Source organism: Armigeres subalbatus, chromosome 1 (assembly GCF_024139115.2).
Source record: "Armigeres subalbatus isolate Guangzhou_Male chromosome 1, GZ_Asu_2, whole genome shotgun sequence".
NCBI classification, from domain to species: domain Eukaryota; kingdom Metazoa; phylum Arthropoda; class Insecta; order Diptera; family Culicidae; genus Armigeres; species Armigeres subalbatus.
The window spans coordinates 297,877,124-297,896,953 of record NC_085139.1 but is presented as its reverse complement, the minus strand read 5'-3'; the positions used below and the strand labels follow the sequence as shown (position 1 = coordinate 297,896,953).

Below are 19,830 nucleotides of genomic sequence, written 5' to 3'. Positions count from 1 at the left end.
TTTGGTCATAACTTTTGATCCCATACTCCAATTCGGCCAATGCTAAGTTCCTCAAAAGTGTGTAATTTTGTACACATACACACTAACAGACATCACCTCAATTCGTCGATGTGAGCCGATTGATATATAACACTATGGATCTCAGAGCCTTCTATCAAAATTATGGTTTTGAGATATCATATAGCCTTTACGTATACTTAATATACGAGAAAGGCAAAAACTGAGATTTGATATTATCAACCAAACTGGCAACTTTTCCCAGTCTCCCAGTTGCATAGAAACGTTCCACTTGCAGCATATTCCCTTCCCATCGAATGGTGTTGAACATAGTTGTTTGTGTGAATAAAAGATCCAAACCAAAATGTACCATCCGCTCTTCAAACACACATAAAAACTAATCTGGCAATAGCCTCACATATGAGCTCCTGGTGCAAGATAATGGTAAAATTTGGCAGTAATAAATTGAAAATGTGCATAATTTTAAATTCATTATGTAGAGTTTTTTTGCCATCCATTTGCTAAAAGTTGACTTTCGTCTTCCAATTTGATTATTGGTATAATAATTTTGTGTGCAGTCACATAAAAACAAGTTCAATATTTTTAGTTTTTTTATCGTATTTTCATTCAATTACTCCCCTGTGTATTGTCAGCCGATGGCAACATAAGCCAAGAAAAACCTACTACAGCCCACCCTCTCGCACCACATGTTTCAGCACCCACATTTTCCCAAGATAACACTCACACACTCATGATCTCTCTCTCGCGACATTCCTGTCTCAACAAGATCAACAACAAAACCGCCCCCCGCACCCTCCCAGGAACTTTCATGTTTTTAGCAGGAACTCACCAGGAGCGAAATTCCCTTGCGATGCGAGGGAGCGCACCACTACCAACAACCCACTTCACAATCCATTGAAAATCAAAACCTACTTCGTTCACAGACAACACTCCGCCCCGCTCTTCAGGGATCACTTTCCTCTGCGCTGATCAAGGAGTCAACTCCACTCTCCGCTCCGCACACTTCTGTTCTTGCTTCACTCACAGCAGAAAAAACTTCGATATTCACACAAAAACTGAATGAACGAAAAAAGTCTACTTCACTTTTGTCGAACGCGAATTTCGTGACCAAACACGCACGCACCAGTCAAACGGACTACCGCAAACGATGGTCACGGAACAGAACAACGGTTCGCACCGCACTCGGACCAGATTTCAGTCACTTTTCCGGGATAAATTTGCACAAAAAGTGGGACCGCACTTTCGACAGAACTACTGCGGATGGCTTGCGATGGCACTCACGAACTGCTTCACCACGATAATGTTGTTGACTGAACGGACTGAACTATGAACCGAGTGAGGGGCAGAGATAGATGCGCAAAGACATACGTTGTCTGTATGCTGTCTTCTTTTGTTCTGTACAAAACAGCGGCCGAGAGTGTCCTGGCGAATGGTTTGCCAACGGCGGTTTGAAGCTCTGTCAACTCGTGAGAAATGAGAAGCGAGCGACAATGAAAGCTCCGAATGTGTGGCCGTGCTGCCGCACAGTTTTTTTTTTTTTTTTTTTTTTTTTTTTTTAACGAAGGTAATGGAAATCTGCAAACAGACACCTGGGGAGGCGAACCCAGGTAGTGTGGGATGGGATCACCACTCCCGACCCACTAAAACCAACTCCTTCCTCTCCAGTCATTCCCCCGGCCCGCAATTAAGCAATACTTCGGGGGATGACTATTGGGCATTGCGCCCCCTCCATGACGTACACAAGTGCACGTATGCGCCTCAACTCTTCGACACTCCCCATGCAACACATTTGCACAAGACACACTGGCACCACATGTGCCCCAACACTCACCTACCTATGTTGCTTGAATGACTGCAAGGGTACAACAGGTACCTTGCAGGGGGTACCATGCCGCCATCTCACAGCATAGGCAGTCCTCACTCAGTGTGGTGTTCACCCCATCCTGCAACAGGGTGGCACCACTTGTCTACCAAGCCGGAGGCGACCCTAGGTTGGTGGCTCCTATGCCGCTCCTACCTCAGCTACGAGGCAGACCCTTTCATGTCTCCTATTTCTGAGGTGCCGCAGAGGCATCAACCCCCGACACTCCTGCCAGTCATAGCGAGACTTTCGTGTCCCCTACTTCTGAGGTGCCGCAGAGGTATCTGCCCCGACACTCCTGCCAGGCCTAGCGAGAATTCACTCATTACGTCCCTGACAGCCGGATCACACTACTGCCTAAGCAGCCACTCTGACCATACGTACCATGCGAGTCTAACTTGTGTGCTCGCTCATACATTCAGTCCCAATCGCTTGCACCACTTGTGCACCACTCTCTTTGACATTCAGTCACTCACTCAGTGGGGTTGTAATACCCCATCTCCCATTTTATCCACTCTGTGCACCTCCTGTGCATCGTTTGGGCGTGGAACACCCGGCACGTCAAGCGTGCCTAACACTCACCTACCCGGGCTTTGATACTGTCAATAGGACTCCATAAGGTACTATGCCGGTAGCACCCACCCATTGACGTTTCGAGGCCCAGGTAGTCCTCAGCCAATGTGGTGGTCTCCCCATCCTGGGACGGGGTCACACCACTACCTTACATGTCTCCGATTTCTGAGGTGCCGCAGAAGCATCAACCCCCGACACTCCTGCCAGACGCAGCGAGACTTTCGTGTCCCCTACTTCTGAGGTGCCGCAGAGGTATCTGCCCCGACACTCCTGCCAGGCCTCACCAGACTTCAGTCATTCTAACACTACCGACCATGCGTACCATGCGAGACTTACTTGTGTGCTCACCCATACACTCGGTCCCTCATTCTGTGGGGGTATTACGAGTAATACCCCCAACTTCCATTCGCTTGCACCACATGTGCACCACTTGGGGGTGTGTGGGTACCACCCACTGCCACCCGCTTGCCGCCGAAGCAGCCCTCACTCTGTGGAACCTCCACAGGCTCCGTTAACGACCTGGCTAATTGTTTCACCCCCCAGGCCATTCATCCCTTCGGCACGGGTCGCCTGACACCTTGGGATTCGGGGTTAGGGGCTTGTATGCTTTAAGCGGCACACGGTCGCTTGATAAGGTTTGCTTGCGGATATGTGGCTTTTGGGAGGGAATTAACAGCGCCCCCTGTTAACCCCACCACCTCCTAGGCAGAACCCCCTGACTCACAGACGGCTGGGGAGGGGTCGTCAAGCCCTTGGACATGGTCCCTGCTGCCCGCACAGTTTGGTTTGGAGAAATAATTTTTTGTTCTGCATGAAATAAAAATGTCATTAAATTCGAGAAAAGGCTTATGCAAAAAAACGCTGCTTTTTTCAAGCTTTGAATCACTAGCTTTTAGCACGATAAAATTGTTTCCAAATCGCGAATTTGTAAATTTATTTTCATAACGATTTTCTCCAGGATTTAATCGGGAATAAAACATTTATTCATCACTGTTTAACTTTAAACTGCCCGGTTATTTTGGAATTACTCTTCTTATCCAAGCTTATCTAATCTAATATCACACTTGATTAGCCACCACATGGTCATCACAGATCTCTTTGGAAATTTGTCGATCAATTTGAGTTTTGAGGAAGTTTTCAGGTAAAAACGATTACTCTTCATGACGCACAAACATTGTGCCTCTTGCAACACGCTGTCAAGTGTTGATTTGAATTAATTCCAAAGTAAGTATATTCCGCAAACGTAAAATATGTCATTCAACACATGTTTTCATGACAATCAATAACACTTACATGGGGCAATGCATCATGCAATTAATTGCAGTCACGGGCGCCTCACCGGCGTTGCATCTCTGCGTACATTCCCCGCGACTCATGTCAAACCTCCAAGCACGTAATTATGCGCGTAATTCGTTTTTACGATTCGATCGTTGCTCCATCGGACGGTACCCACAATGGGGCGTCTTTTCTTCCATCGCCGAATTTTTTTGAATTCGTCACCTATACGAGGAAGAAAGGAAACGAAACAACAATCGATCGATTTTCAAGTGCGTGCTTGCGCTGCGGTCCTGATGGTGGGTGCTAATGATATTCAAAAATTGATGCCGTTTTTGCGCCATGTGATTGACACTTGTTGAGGAAGCGCGGCTTGCGGTACGCGGCAGCTCCCACGCCCATGTTTTGTGGAGACATGGGACAGTCAATTTTCGGCGTTGATTCACCAGTCGGAACTGGAGCCTTGACGTTGCAGGAAGAATCAGGATGCAGTTTGGTGGTGTTGTCTTCAGCGCAATGATACTCGGCTTTCTACTGTTCACGTCGATTTGGGGTGCCATGCAGGAAGAAGAGGAGCCCCCGGTTACCAAGTCGACTGTCAATCAGCGGAAGCAGAGCAACAAGTACGAGATCAGCTTTTTCGATCCAAAAACGAACCGAACTTACAAACATCCGGTAGTGAGTTTCGCGACGCCGGGATATTTGGAAAACAACGAAGACAGACCGCGACAGGAAGTGTACGGAAATCAGTGCCAGTGCGAGGGGCTGCGGTGTGGATGCTGCATGGGCATGAAGATCCGGCAGCTCAGCTTCAATCAACATTGTGAGTGTGGTTCTTTTTAGTCGTCGATGTGTAGCCCAACATTGTTTGCGTGATGTTATGTGTAATAAGCTTGTGTTTCGATTTGATAAGTGTAATCTAGCAATGCCCTCCTTAGCCGTGTGGTAAGACGCGCGGCTACAAAGCAAGACCATGCTGAGGGTGGCTGGGTTCGATTCCCGGTGCCGGTCTAGGCAATTTTCGGATTGGAAATTGTCTCGACTTCCCTGGGCATAAAAGTATCATCGTGTTAGCTTCATGATATACGCATGCAAAAATGGTAACCTGGCTTAGAAACCTCGCAGTTAATAACTGTGGAAGTGCTTAATGAACACTAAGCTGCGAGGCGGCTCTGTCCCAGTGTGGGGACGTAATGCCAATAAGAAGAAGAAGAAGAATCTAGCAATGCCAGTAAAACTGCTGTTTTATGTGCATCAGGAATCTCACCGAAATGGTGGAGGTAAGCAACCTCATGAACAAACCACGTTTAATGAGGAAAGCGACCAACGCCAGCAACTTCACGATACTTTTTAGTTTGACGGTGTATAATCGACTTTATAACGCATATTGATTTCACCATTTTGCAGCAAATAACTTGGTTATCTTCAAATGCATCCACTCACAAAGTCGGTTTGGCATCTAAACCAAGATGAATACACCACTAGGTGTTCCAATCTTCCAAATTCACGCTTCAGCCATTTTGGATTTTAGTATGGGAGAGCCAGCCGGTTTGTTTATGTTTTGCGCCGAAAATGAATTTTTCACCCCGCCTTCTTCTCGCCCATAATATGGGCAGGCTGCAACACCTAGCTGTGTATTCATCTTGATCTAAACCGTCCAGAATGCGATGAACCAGTTTTGTGAAACAATTTTGATTCTTCGGGCTCTAATTGATCGAACCTCAACCAGAACGAATTAAGAATCCAAACGTTGTTTTCCAGTAAATGTTGAATTCGACGTACACATTTCAGTTGTGTAAACTACGGTCTACAAACTTTTTCTTATTTTACTTGCATTATTTTCATATTTTTATTTCTAACATGTTCATGTACACTGGGGTAACATAGGTTCTAAAGTGCTTCAGCAGAAGGCTTATGATGTGTTCTAAGCGAAAATCTCGTAGGAATTCTGGGAGGAATTCCTGGGGGAGTTCTTGGAAGGATCCTGGGAAGAATTTTTTGCAGAGTGAAATGAAAACCACCGGTTAGAATGAATGACTAACAACTAATGAAAAAATTATTTCAGTTCAAACCACAGGTTGCTACGATTTGCCATGTGTTGCTATGGTAACTTAGATTATATAACGGAGGGTACATAACGGATTAGTTCGATGCTTATTCAAAGTCAATGACTACTGCGATTGCAACGCTCCTTCCTAAGCAACGAATCCAATTAACCTCTTATTCTCTTCTAACTTTAGATTCGCCAGGGCTTTTGTAAACACATCTGCAGGCTGCTGTTTCGTGCTCACATAACCCAACTCGACAACTCCTTGCTCTAGAACGTCTCGGATAAAATGGTACCGAATGTCTAGATGCTTCGTCCGGGGATTATACGATTCGTTCCTTGCGATACAGATGGCTGATTGATTGTCACACCGGATGGGAATTCTTTGCACACCAAATATCTGCGATTGGAAGTGGTGCCACCAAAGGGCTTCCTGTATAGTGCGGGAAAGCGCAATGTATTCCGCTTCGCACGATGATAGGGCAACTGTTGGTTGCCGTTTCACGTTCCAAGACACAGCTCCTCCCATGAACGTGAAGACGTATCCAGTAGTGGATTTCCTGGAATCCGGTTCTCCTCTTCAATCGGCATCCGTATAGCCAACCATATCCGAATCTCGAACGCTTTGACGCCTTTGAATGTGTTAGCCGATTCGATTTCGTACCCCGCAAGTACCGCGCTTGACAGCATTCCAATGGCTTCGTCCCGGATTTGCATTGAATTGGCTGACTTGATTGACCGCAAAACTGATATACGGACGCATTGCTTGCGCAACATAAGTGAGACAGCCCACTGCTTCCTGATAAGGAACTTCTCTTATCTTCAAGATTTCCTCCGGCGTTGTTGGCGACATCGATTTATCCAGCTTGATACTCGCCTCCGCTGGTGTGGAGACAGGATTGCAATTCGCCATGTTGAACCGCTGCAAAATGCTATCGATGTAGTGCTCTTGATCTACCCACAGCTTACCGTTCTTCCGGTGTCGAGTGATCCGGAGTCCAAAGCAAAAAGTTGCTTGACCAAGATCCTTCATCTTGAAACGATTTTAACGCGCTCTTCAGTTTGGCGTTGTTGGTAAAAATCATGAAATCGTCCACATGAATAGTGACGAAAATCATTTTGTCACCATCGATTCGGAAGTACAAGCACGGATCCACATTGGACTTTTCAAGCCCAAACTCTTTTAGCGCCTTGTCCAACTCAGTGTTCCACACTCGACTCGACTGTTTGAGCCCGTAGAGTGCCTTTCGCAATCGACATACTTGCTTCGATGTACCATCAAACCCCTGCGGAAGTTCCATGTATATGACCTCGTCCGTCAATTTTCCTTGAAGGAACGCAGTGACCACATCCATCTAATCCACATCAAAGTGGTGGAATACCGTACCAGCGGAGAATAAACTTCGTCGAAATAGATTCCTGGCCACTGCGAGCACCCCTTCACCTCCAAGCGCGCCTTATATCGCTCGATGTTACCCGATGGGCCTCGTTTTGTTTTTGTAGATCCACTTGTTCCGTATAGCCTTCCTATCGCTTGGAAGAGTGGACAGCTCACAAGTTTCGTTCTCTTCTGGAGCCTTGATTTCATCGCGCATAGCCGTGATCCACTAATCATGATCCAGTCTTTCTAGAGCTTCTTCGTAACTCTGAGGATCATCAAACGGTATGTGTGACCGAATCTGCTGAGGGGAAATTACTTCACCAGAAAAAGAACTATACGTAACGTAATCTAAATATTTAATACCGCTCGCTGTGCCTTGCCCCTTGCTGCTGATCAGCTAGTCTATCTGATTGCGACGGGAGCGCAAGCTCGATGTTGGCATCCAGATACTCCGGATCACTCGAATCGCTTTCAGATGTAGCGAACCCTTCGAATTCATCCTCGCTGTCATCTCTTTCTTCGACGATCGGTTCCGCTACCAGCTGTATCCCACCAATTGTAGTCGGCTCTTCATATGAATACAGCTCCATGAATTGTTGCAAATTGCTGCTGATTCTTGCTCAGTTGTAGCAAATGTTGCGGTTCGCCCTCTTGAACCACAACCACATCACGGCTAATCTGAACCTCACGCTTCACTGGATCAAACACTCGATAGCCCTTGGTACCATCGGCATATCCCACAAAAATGGTCCTACGGGTCGAATTTCTTCCTTCTTTTCTTCGGAATATGGACAAGTGCTAGCGAGCCGAAAATCCTAAGGTGCCGCAAATCTGGTTTTTTACCGCACCATGCTTCTTCTGGTGTCATCGCTAGTGATCTCGTAGGGCTTCTATTGATGAGGTATGCTGCCGTTGAAACCGCTTCAGCCCAAAATTCTTTCGGCAAACACGAATCGTTCAGCATGCTTCTTGCTTTTTCGATGAGTGTCCGGTTCATTCTCTCCGCCACACCATTTTGCTCGGGGGTGTACGGACAAGTTTTCTCGTGGAACACTCCATCTTTTGCCATACTGCTCTTGAACAATTTATTCACGTACTCGGTGCCGTTGTCCGTTCGGAGGACCTTCAATTTCCTACCTGTCTGGCGTTCTGCCATTGACTTGAATTTTTCATATGCTCCAAACGCTTCATTCTTCCGTTCCAGGAAATATACGAATACTTTACGGCTTGCATCGTCGATGAACGTCATCACATATCGGCTACCACCGAGCGAAAGAACTTCGATCGGCACGACCAAGTCTGAATGAACTAATTCAAGTAGCTTTTTGGCTCACGACTTACTGGAAGGAAAAGGATCAAGAGCATGCTTACCTTCAATACAAGGGATGCACTCTGGTACGACGTCATTTACTAACTCGATTCCGTCTGCCATCAACACAAACTTGCGTAAACTTTGGCGATTAAGATGACCAAGTCGTCTATGCCAGACGACAGTGTTAGATGTAACGAGGGCTTGCTCTTCTTTACGATTTAGCATATACAAACTGCCTACCTGTATACCGGATGCAATTACATTTCCTTCATCTTCACGTACCTCACTTTTGTTCGCATCGAAGACCACCGTCAATCCTTTCTGGCAAATCTTGCTGATCGAAAGCAGATTAGTAGCTAGCAGTAGTAGTAGTAGTAGTAGCAGTACTTCTTGAACTTCAATGGGACCTTCACTAAGTTCAAGCTGAACTAAACCTCTTGCGACTGACATCATGCTACCGTTATTGGCCGTTCCAACAGAATGCTCCATACTTTGCTGCTTTACAAATTTATTGCCACTGCGAGACATGTGGCACGTGGCGCCGGAATCGAAATACCACTCCTTGTCGCTTACCTCTCCAATTGCAAAAACGCTGCACAAAGCTTTCCCAGACTGCCTAGCTGTATTTTGCTTCTGTGGGCATTTCGATGCAAAATGTCCCCGCTTCTTGCAGTTGTGGCACGTGTCGTCCTTCTTCGCCGAACTGCCACGCCGTTTGGATTTTGGATTTGAATACAACGCACCTTCTCCGTTGGTATTTTTAGGAGCACTCGACAACTTCACGTCCTGTAAAATTTTTGCCTTCACTGCATCCGATGTTAATGCAGTGCCCGATGCTTCGAGTCCCATAATCATGGGTTCGTAGTACTCCGGAAGTCCCATCAGCAACAACGCAGCAAGCCATGAGTCGTCGACCTTGAAGCCGATCCCTGCAAGCTTATGTGCAGTAGGCATCAGCTCATCCACGTACGATTCCACGCTGCCGCATTCGTCCAAACGAATTGAGGTTAGCTTCCTTAGCAACCCGATTTTCCTGGTCAGACCGTTATCCTGAAAGGCGTTCCGTAGCTTGTCCCAAGCTTCTTTGTCCTTCTTGTCCCAAGCTTAGCGTCCTGGACGAGACTGTAGTTTGTCGTTTCCAGGCTCAGGCAAATTGTAGCCAGCGCCCGCAAACTGACATCGTCATCGATTGCATGCCCTCGTGTTGGCGAAACGGCGTACCAAGTACCCTCGCGAATGAGCGTCATTTTCAATGCGAACGCCCACGTGGCATAGTTTTCGCGACCCTTCAGCTTCTCGATGATTGGCAAAGCGACCGTATTGGTTCGTCCGCTCCCAACAGCCGCCACTCCGGTTGCGGCCTGCAATCCAGCTCCGCTTCCATCACCGTTATTAATCATTTCTGTTTAACTAATTTCTGCTATACTCTGGTTTACGAGGTGAACACGCTCCCCGGCATCGCGGCTTCCTACTAAGCGCTCAGGCACACTATGCGCTCATGAAGTGGGAACCTATAAGTGAAAGGATAATCGTTGCCAGATTTAGAACACGGGTCCGAAACCTAACTATAATCCAATGTTATGCGCCGACCGATGCGATGCTGCCGAACTGCAAGACAAAGAGAACTTCTATAGTCGACTCAATGCCATCGTAAATAGAATTCCGAAGGGTGATATCAAGTTCTGTTTGGGCGACTTCAATGCGAAGATCGGATCCGACAACTCGAACCATGAGCGCATTATGGGACGCCATGGTCTCGGAGAAATGAGCGAAAACGGAGAGCTGTTCGCAGAATTTTGTGGTAATAACGACATGGTGATCGGGGGATCGCTCTTCCCTCATCGACCGATTCACAAGGTCACGTGACGGCTTTACAGAAAATCAAATCGACCACATCTGCATCAGCCGAAAATGAAAACGGAGCCTTCTTGATGTACAGAATAAACGTAGTACCGATATCGCGTCTGATCATCACCTCCTCATCGGCGAAATACGCATGCGCATTGCGCGAATTCGTCGGCAGGAGGAAAGAGTTGAACGACGATTCAACACACGCCGACTGGAAGATGCCACGGTGAAACGGTCCTTCGTTGAAGAACTGGAGACGCGTGCTGCAGATATTCCGGAAGGTGGCAGCGTGGAAGACCAATGGACCGCCATAAAGATTGCCTTCATCACCACCAGCGAGAAAAATCTAGGCGAACTGGGCACCCAGAGAAAACAATGGACCCCCAATGAGACCTGGAGGAAGATAGAGGAGTGAAGCTGAAGAGAAGCCAAAGCCGCGATATAGCGATCAAAAACCAGAGGAGCCAAAGTCTTATCCCGTCAACGATACTCGGCTCTTGAGAAGGAAGTAAAACGCTCATGTCGACGGAACAAGCGAGCGTGGGCAGACTCTCTGGCCGACGAAGGAAGGAGAACCGCAGCAACCGGGGCCATTCTCCTCATCTACGATATCTCACAACTTCTAAGTGGGGCGAAGATGAATGCAACGATGCCTGTGAAAGACGCGAATGATCAGTTATTGACCGACCCAACGGACCAGCAGAAACGCTGGTTCGAGCACTTTGAACAACTTTTTCAAGTGCCAGCCAGGCCACCACTACCTCAGCATGATCTGCCTAGGATTCGACGTATAACACGCTTCAATACCGAAGCTCCATCACTGCTAAAGATTCAAACAGCCATCCAAAGCATGAAATCGAATACAGCCCCAGGGGTCGATCGCATATCAGCCGAGATGCTCACAGCTGATCCCATGACATCCGCTCAACTACTGCATCGTTTATTTCGTAATATCTGGGACACCGCAACTTTCCCGGTCGACTGGATGCAAGGTATCTTAGTGAAGGTGCCCAAAAAGGGTGACCTGACTGTATGCGATAACTGGCGAGGCATTATGTTGCTGTGTACCGTTCTCAAAGTTCTGTGCAAAATTATCCTAGCCCGGATTCAGAAGAAGATCGAAGCGACTCTCCGGCGGCAGCAGGCCGGATTCCGTGCCGGAAGATCCTGTGTGGACCATATTGTCACGTTCCGTATCATTTTGGAGCAGGTCAACGAATTCCAAGAGTCCCTTTACTTGGTATTCATTGACTACGAAAAAGCTTTCCACCGTCTCATTCACGAGAATATGTGGGGCGCCCTGAGACGCAAGGGGGTTCCTGAGAAAATCATCGGCCTCATCGAAGCACAGTACGAGGCCTTCTCGTGTAGAGTGCTGCACAATGGGGCCCTGTCCGACCCTATCCGGGTCGTAGCTGGTGTGAGGCAAGGATGTATTCTATCACCGTTACTGTTCCTCATCGTAATCGATGAGATTCTAGTAGATGCGATTGACCGTGAACCAAACCGCGGGCTGTCATGGCAGCGTATAACCATGGAGCACCAAAATGACTTCGAATTGGCTGATGACGTTGCACTCCTCGCGCAACGGCGCTCTGATATGCAGAGTAAGCTCAACGACCTTGCCGAGCACTCCTCCTCGGCAGGTTTAGTCATCAACGTCAACAAAACCAAATCGTTGGATGTAAACACGGTGACTCCTTTCAGTTTCACAGTAGCCGGGCAACCAGTGGAGAATGTTGAAAGCTTCCAATATCTTGGTAGCCAAATGGCGTCAGACGGCGACATCAAGATCGACAAAGGCGCACGGATCAAGAAAGTAAGGGCTGTCTTTCCGAGTTTAAGAAATATCTGGAAAAACAGGCAGATAGGTGAACGCACCAAAATACGAATTTTCAACTCTAACGTGAAATCTGTGCTGTTATACGCTAGCGAAACATGGTGTGTATCAGTGGAGAACACTCAACGGCTGCAGGTGTTCATCAACAGATGCCTGCGGTATATAATTCGGGCCTGGTTGCCTCACAACTGGATCTCAAACAACGAGCTCTATCGTCGTTGTCACCAGAGGCCGATAGCAACAGAAATTCGGGATCGAAAGTGGGGCTGGGTCGGCTGGGTTTGCCTATGGAAAACATTCCACCGATTTTTTTTCAAACGCGTTTTCGAGTGAACTTTCAAATGTTATTCCTGCATCAAACTATTCTCAGTCAAAGCATGGAAAGTGAAGAAGGCATAATAGTTTCGGAAGATTGTAAAGAAAAAGAGGAATGCTGAAAAACGTTGGATATGGCTCAGGTAAGTAATGCCGAAGTTTGCAGCAATCGTGTCATTCATCTACCAGACACCAAGAAGAAATCCCGAACATCACATGCGTTTCATCGTCGCGGCGCTGAGCTGGAGTATCTGTCGATTTTTAACTTTACCGGGACCACACTGAAGCCGAGCAGTGCTGCCTCAAACCGATGCGATGGTAGAGAAAGGGAAGATGGCAGGGAAGTAAGAGACGCAAACAGAGGAATTCAATTGGTGAGCATGTTCCAATTATTCTCTATTTCATGTCAATTATGCAAAATTGAAAACTTAATACGCACAGGGCATCGCTATTGCCGCGGAATTGTGGGAGTCCTAGGTATCCGGTTCACGCTTTAGTAGGCAGCGGTGGCTCTTCTCGGCCTTCTATTCCCTGAGTAGTTAATGTGAATAAGGGCAATGTTTTGCTGCACCTGTTGTGAACATCTGGTACATCCCCATTCCCTGAACATTCTGAAGACACCTCCTTGCTTCAGAAGTGTTTCCTTTTTCTAGTACTAGTCTTCATAACAAAAACAGCACCATCACAGAGTATGAGATTTGATCAAATTATTCGCAGTACTACTTATTCAACACTCCCAGCTGGGTGAGGGATAGAGGATGACATACACACACAGATGTTTAATATCATCGATATCCTCAGTCATCTGTAATAAATAAGATCAAACGTTATTTGAAATATGTAAATGAACTCGCCTCGCCGCGAAATATTTGTCCATGTTGTTGTTTGGATAACAAAGTGCTGAACAAAAGCCTTCTCCACCGCTCTGCGATCGATTGCAATGAGTTTGTTGTAGTCCGCAAAGCCCAGGAGGCTGCACGCCAGATCTCCTAATCATGCCATCGAGTGCAATGTTGAGCAATAAATTCGAAAGTGCATCACCTTACTTCAATCCATCTAAGGTCACAAAGAAGGTTGACACTTCGTCCGAAATCTGAATAGGGGGAATGACGGCTTTGGCAGGTTTTGTTCTATTATTGGCAGGGGTTTTTTATGACTGACTATGCTCAAATTTGGGTTAAACATTCTTTGCATATCAAAGAATATTGTGGCCAAATTTCATTAAATTTGGTCGACAAAATTCCCCGTGACAATAATAGAACAAAACCTGCCAAAGCCGTCTTTCCCCCTACTTGATTTCGAGCCATCCCGCGTTGCACGTATCAGTCTAATCAGTTTCGCAGGAAAACCATGTTCGGACATTACGTGCCACAGCTCATTTTTTTTCACTGAATCGTACGCTTCTTTGAAATCAATGAACAGATGATGAGTATGCAAGTTGTACTCCCGGAATTTATCAAGGATCATTCGCAGGCTAAACAACTGATCCGTCGTTGATCGGCCATCACGAAAACCTGCCTGGTATTCGTCGACGAAGGACTCCTCTGAGAAGGGTGATCTCCATGTGGTCTGGGGGAACATTTTGACGTAGGACTACGTCTGTGTTTTCTATATTGGGGTACACTTTACGATTGCGAAAATCGGGGACCGTCACGAAAATATGATAGACTTTAAACTTTAATATCTAAGACGTTTCTTGGATTTTCAATTTGTTTGGACCATTCGATCAAGGATGCGTCAACGCTTCTTCGTATTTATTTAAAAATACTGATTTTTAACTATTCACTATCGATAATTGATTTTTCGGATTTTCAGAATCTGTCATTCCTGGAACGGTCCGTTGTCTGCGGAATCCCGATCAAAATGGCTCGCGCGCGCCGAAGAGTAGCTTGCTTATATCTAATGAAGTAATTCCATTAGCCCCGCTCCTTCGTTAATCGTTATGAGTGCCTATTATATTTACACCTATATCAGATCACAAAGGGGCGGAGCTAACGGGCTTAATTTATTGAATACAAGAAAGCTGCTTTCCAAAGCGCGCGAGCCATTTGATCGGGATTTCGCTGAGAGCGGTTGAACAAGATTTTACGCAGAGCGGACGCAGAGCAGCAGCATGAAGGCGCTCTAGTAGCATTTTCAAATGAAAATCATCGAATTGGTGGTGAAAGTCTGCGTTGGTGGTCGTCATTCAACCTCAACAACAAATCAAAATCTAGTGAGGAAATTCAATTTGACTGCTACTGACGCCATCCATTTGAACAAACTCATTGCATCATCTCCCTCCGACGCGCGCTTGTGGTTGTGCTACCAAAGGGCAACTTTCTGTCGTCGCCAAACGATGGTAACCCGGAAAAAAATGATATCATTTCTAATGACTAACGAAACAAAACCAAAGAATCTTGCCAGAAAATTTTACTTTTCTTCGACGACGGCCAAATCGATGAAGACGCCACCTTAGTGAAAAATGTCGTTTAGCTGCCTTAGTTTTTCAAATGGCGCATTATTAAAAACAATAAATCTTTCCAAAATCGTCATTGTCGTTTAAACAGCCGAACAGTCTGTTTGTCTGGGTAAACAATTTTCCCAACGGTCAAAACCTCTTCTTGAATAAATAGTTTAAGTCCTGAAAAGGACTGTTTGTAATTTATTCTTGAAGTCCCGCTAACTTTGCTACCAGCGCTATAGAAAACGATGTATGCACGCTTCCATTGCGGGCGAAAGTCGAACGTTACAAATTAATATATGTGTGTTTGGTTTCGCATCACCTCCGATTCTGCTTATTTTTCCTTTATTCCGGAAATTTTTGAGCATAATGTCTTCTAGGATTCTGATGATATCCACTGAAAGAGAGACGAGTGGCTTCAGTGGCGATGCAGCCGATGAGTCGTTTCTTTTCCACGGCTGGTTCATCTAACTGGGAGCTACTTTCAGTTTCTTGATTCGGTTGACCTCCGAGCAGTTTGCACAATGCTAATAAACTTACACAAATTATGATGAAAAATACTCTCCATTTCGTATAGCAACGTAGTCCTACGTCACCTTTGCGTACAAACCGATTGGGCTGCACCTTTGAGTTTTTTTTTAATTTGAGAGGTTTCGAACAAAATTTTTCTTCTACGCCACTGCCCCTATTTAATTGGCACACTCTAGTCTGTGTCCTTTCTTATAGATTTGGAATATAAGGCCACCCAACCAGTCGGTAGGCAGTGCTTCACCCGTATTTAGTGAATAATGTGGTGGATCGATTGAAGCAGCTACTATTAACTTTCATAATTGAGAAGCTCTTTCCAGCAGCTTTACTGTTTTTCAACTCAAGCTTTCTTTACCTCATCCAGCGTTGGTGGTTCCACAGCTTTACCGTCGCCGACTATGTCCATTAGGGTGGTTCAAAAAATCGATTTTGCTCCACAGTGCTCATCTGATTCTTTACCTTGTTCTGAGTGTCCTCTGAAAATTTGGGCTCATTTGGATTAAAACTGATTTAGCACAAGCCGTTTCAAGTTCGCATGCAAATTAGTATGGGAAAATTTATTTTTCCATTATACTGTTAATGACGCTTCCCCATCAAGCGCATGTTAAAAGAAAACCTACATAGCTAAAAGGAATACTCAACAGCTTTCACTAAGTGAAAACCGCATCTCAATTAATCGTTCCAATAATTAGTAATCGAATTTAATCTATACCGTGGTTTTCTGGAGCTAATTGCATAACTCATCAACAGGCAACATTGCTGCTCGTGGCGCGAAAGATAGCACACACAAATTCAGGCTACTATGTTGCACTGCACAATTCAGTGATGCCCTCAAAGAAGTTTAACGATCATTACTAAAGATTCGCAACCTGTCTTAACCCTTTCCCGCCCACGACTTTTTTCAAAGATTTCAATAGGAAGGAATCATCTTTGAGAAAAATGCTAGAACAAAAGTTATTTGGCATAGTCAAAATTAGTGGAAAACAAAAAAAAATTGATTGTAAATCAATAGTTAATTGATTGTTTTCAATAGTTTCACTATTTGTATTCAAAATTGATTATATTTCCAGTCTAATGGAACCATAAATATGTGTCCAATATTCCTTTATGTTGTTGAAACAATTCGATGAAGGTTAGAAGGTGCAAAATTTGATGGTGCACCACAGACACCATGGGCGGGAGAGGGTTAAAATAGATTACTAATTATTGGGACGATTAATCAACGTGCGGTTTTCGTTGGGTGAAAGCAGTTGAGTATCCCTTTTAGCTATGTAGGTTTTCTATTAAACTGCGCTTAATGGGGAAACGTCATTAACAGTATAATGAAAAAATAAATTTCCCCATACTAATTTGCATGCAAACTTGAAACGGCTTGTGCTAAATCAGTTTTAATCCAAATGAGCCCAAATTTTCAGAGGACACTTAGAACATGGTAAAGAATCAGATGACCACTGTGGAGCAAAATCGATTTTTTGAACCACCCTAATGGATACCTCAACACGACATTGTCCATCCTGTTCCACAATACATTTTCACCGTTCAATAAATCTTCGAAGTACTCCTTCCACTTCTCGGTCATTCCGCATGGCGAATATCGCAGTCTTATGCCGCGCGCAGTCAACAGTTGCGCAAAACCTCCGCACAACACTTCCATCCATTTTCTCTTGCGCTTCAACTAGCACACCCTTTTGTTCTGCTTTTTTCTGCGGTGGATTAGTTCTCTTCTACACTTGCTACATTGCACCGCTCTCTATTGCAACGGGTACAATCCACTAGCATTCGACTTTTGGCAGCATTTTTCTCCTCCGTCACTCGCTGGTACTCATCAAACCGACCATTTCATTGGCGTCGCTGTCCAGTGCCTAACACTTCCTGCTCTGTTGTAAAGTCACAGTCTCGTGGATATTCTCCCACAATCGATTATTCGGCATCTCCTATCCGCTCGTCCAGCTTCTGGCGGTACTGTTCAGCAACCGCCTCAACTGGTAAGCGTTGTATATAAAACTAGTAATCGTTCCGGTGATGCGTTAATTCGTTATGCTGGATAGTCGTGCACGAACTTTGGCAACTACTGGTTACCGTCCACTACGGGAGGGGATAATTAAGATCCTGGGAATTGAATATTCACATATGGACAGTATTTGAACGCGATTAAACTCACGACCCCAGCCTGCAATACAGATGCATTCTAGACGCATGGTCATTTTTGAACTAAATCTTCCACGTGCTGTGCATATGAACACCCAGTTTTTAAACATTGTAATTTGAAAAAATACGTAATTTGCTGTGATAGAACTAACAATTATTCACCTGTGTAAGACGAGTTTAGTACTTTCCATTTAATTCCACCACGTTTTGTTATCTTTACAGATACGTATTTTTACCTCAACTGTAAGGCCGTCTTCAGTGTCTCGTATTTGACTCGACTTGCGAGTCGAGTCAAGTACGAGACACTGAAGACGGCCCCACATTTGAGGTCGAAATACGTATCTGTAAAGATAAAAATACGTGGTGGACTAAATGGAAAGTACTAAACTCGTCTTAGACCGTTGAAGAGAGCTTAAATAATTTTTCTAACAATTCACGCCAAAATGTTTCTAGAATTACTTTCAGAAAATAGTGCTATTCACTTATTGTAATAATCTGAACAATTTTTCGTTTCAGTTTGCACAAACTTGGAGTACGACCCGTACGATTTCGCCATCAGCGTGGACGTCCTGATGAACGACAGCAGCATTTTTCACAACTCAATTTCGGCCAAGAACCCGCCACCCCTGTGCCTTCCGGTGCCGATCCCGTACATCCCGCTTAACGCAGACCTTTGCATCCGGCTGTTCGACATCTACACACCGCGGCGGAATCTGCACGCCTGCATGGACATCGAGGCCCGCGTCTGGCGCTTCCCGCTACTGATCCTTCACTTTGACTGCATGCGAATGGGTCTGGACGGTATCACGCTGCTCAAGCCGCAAGACGGCGATGGGTTCGACTCGTTTTATCCGGAAGCACAAACCCCAGGACAAACTTCCATCGACGTCTACGACGAGGTGGAAGGCATTAAAAAAGGACATTCGAATCGCATCCAATAAAGCAACATCTTGAAACAAATTTCGCCTACAGTTAGTAACATCAATTATATCTGCTCTGTTAATTCGCTAAAACACTAAAACAAAGTTCGAAGCGACCACTTAAAAAATCTGTTGAGTCATGCTGATCTTCACTTCTTCGGTTCCTCATTTTTCTTGGTGTACGTCATTCCGACGCCCACGATCAGCGCCACCACCGTGAAACCCTGCGCCAAGATTCGAGTTCTCATCATATACTGAGACATCTGTCGTTGGCCCTTGCGGAAGCTCCACAAGCCATAGCCGAGGGCGCATAGCGTTGCGAAGCACCCGATCGGCACCAGCGGGTTCTCGTGCAGTTTACGACTCATCTTCTCGCGGGTTGTCTCAGCGTGGATGTCCGCGTAGTCCCTGCGCATCTGGATCCATTCCAGTTCGGCTTGTGGCGCGATCGGAGCCTGTGCCGGGGAGTTGCTCATTTTTTTTTCTGGAGAAAATTAAGCGTTGTGAGCTGTCTGCCAATGGGACAAAATTATTTGAGAACTCACCTGACGGCTTGAGAATGCTAGCACTTACTATTTTCAAATTAAAATCAAGCCAATCGAATTGCGGCAAATGTTATTTTCAACGGAAAATTAACAACGTCGCATTTTCCTTTCGCCTTTTGAGTGATGGACGATTTTACATCACCGGAGGCGACAAACCATAACAATAACAAACCGAACGTTTTGTTAACAGTGTTTTGAAAGAGAATGTCAAAATGAGCTTTCAAATACGCCTACCTTTCAAAGCTCTACTACGGTTACACTGTGCAAAAAAAACATGCAAGTTCAGGAGCTTTACAACATATTTACACAACAACACATTAAATAAATTTTATTCAACAGCTCGTAAACCCGAATAGAAATGAACGATTTGGTAAAATAATTGTAATTATTGTTCTATCCGGAATAAATTTATACCGCTTTTTATTGCGCTTTTTGCACTTTATAAGAGATCTTTTTCTCACACTCAATACACTCAAAAAAGTTTGATTTTCCGTGTATAATATTTGTGTGTGAGTGCTCAATCTGAAAACAAATTGAGGTCAAATCATGGCGGGAATCGATTTAGTGTACACGCTTACATGTGACTAACGAGTAATGGGTTATATTTGGGTAAATTTCAGTAACAAAAATCGATCAACCTGAAATGAGAGTGAGTGTGAGAAAAAGAAGCGGGCAAATCACAATCTACACATAACACTTCGAATTGGTGAAATCGGCAATATACCGAAGTTGGATTTTTCTCTAGATGCAGGCAATTTTTCCAACTTCGGAAGTAG

General features: G+C 45.3%; 3 protein-coding genes across 4 annotated transcripts in view; 1 reads left to right on the top strand and 2 right to left on the bottom strand.

Annotated features, from left to right (window-relative positions):
- Positions 1-1,309, bottom strand: part of LOC134207783 (ephrin type-A receptor 3) — a 270,055-nt gene extending 268,746 nt beyond the window's left edge. The window contains exon 1 of one of the 2 annotated variants that reach the window (XM_062683685.1): positions 848-1,309. The gene's annotated coding sequence lies outside the window, so the exon portion shown is untranslated. The remainder of the gene's footprint in view (positions 1-847) is intronic. The other variant, XM_062683684.1, reaches the window with a different exon arrangement.
- A 2,879-nt stretch (positions 1,310-4,188) lies between these two features.
- LOC134207780 (uncharacterized) lies at positions 4,189-18,759 on the top strand. The gene is made up of 2 exons (XM_062683681.1): positions 4,189-4,550; positions 18,106-18,759. The coding sequence occupies exons 1-2, from the start codon at positions 4,214-4,216 to the stop codon at positions 18,528-18,530; spliced, it is 762 nt and encodes a 253-aa protein (XP_062539665.1). The 5' UTR covers positions 4,189-4,213; the 3' UTR covers positions 18,531-18,759.
- Positions 18,557-19,225, bottom strand: LOC134207782 (HIG1 domain family member 2A, mitochondrial). The gene is made up of 2 exons (XM_062683682.1): positions 19,055-19,225; positions 18,557-18,993 (listed from the first exon to the last, which is right to left on the bottom strand). Exon 2 carries the CDS (start codon positions 18,983-18,985, stop codon positions 18,659-18,661), a length of 327 nt encoding a protein of 108 aa, XP_062539666.1. The 5' UTR covers positions 18,986-18,993; positions 19,055-19,225; the 3' UTR covers positions 18,557-18,658.
- Positions 19,226-19,830: the final 605 nt, after the last annotated feature.

Bases quoted from the DNA above. Each gene is read 5' to 3' on its own strand.
- LOC134207782 (XM_062683682.1), bottom strand. From the start codon at position 18,985: ATGAGCAACTCCCCGGCACAGGCTCCGATCGCGCCACAAGCCGAACTG.
- LOC134207780 (XM_062683681.1), top strand. From the start codon at position 4,214: ATGCAGTTTGGTGGTGTTGTCTTCAGCGCAATGATACTCGGCTTTCTA. The intron at 4,551-18,105 runs GTGAGTGTGGTT...TTTTCGTTTCAG, and splicing joins GCTCAGCTTCAATCAACATT to TTTGCACAAACTTGGAGTAC.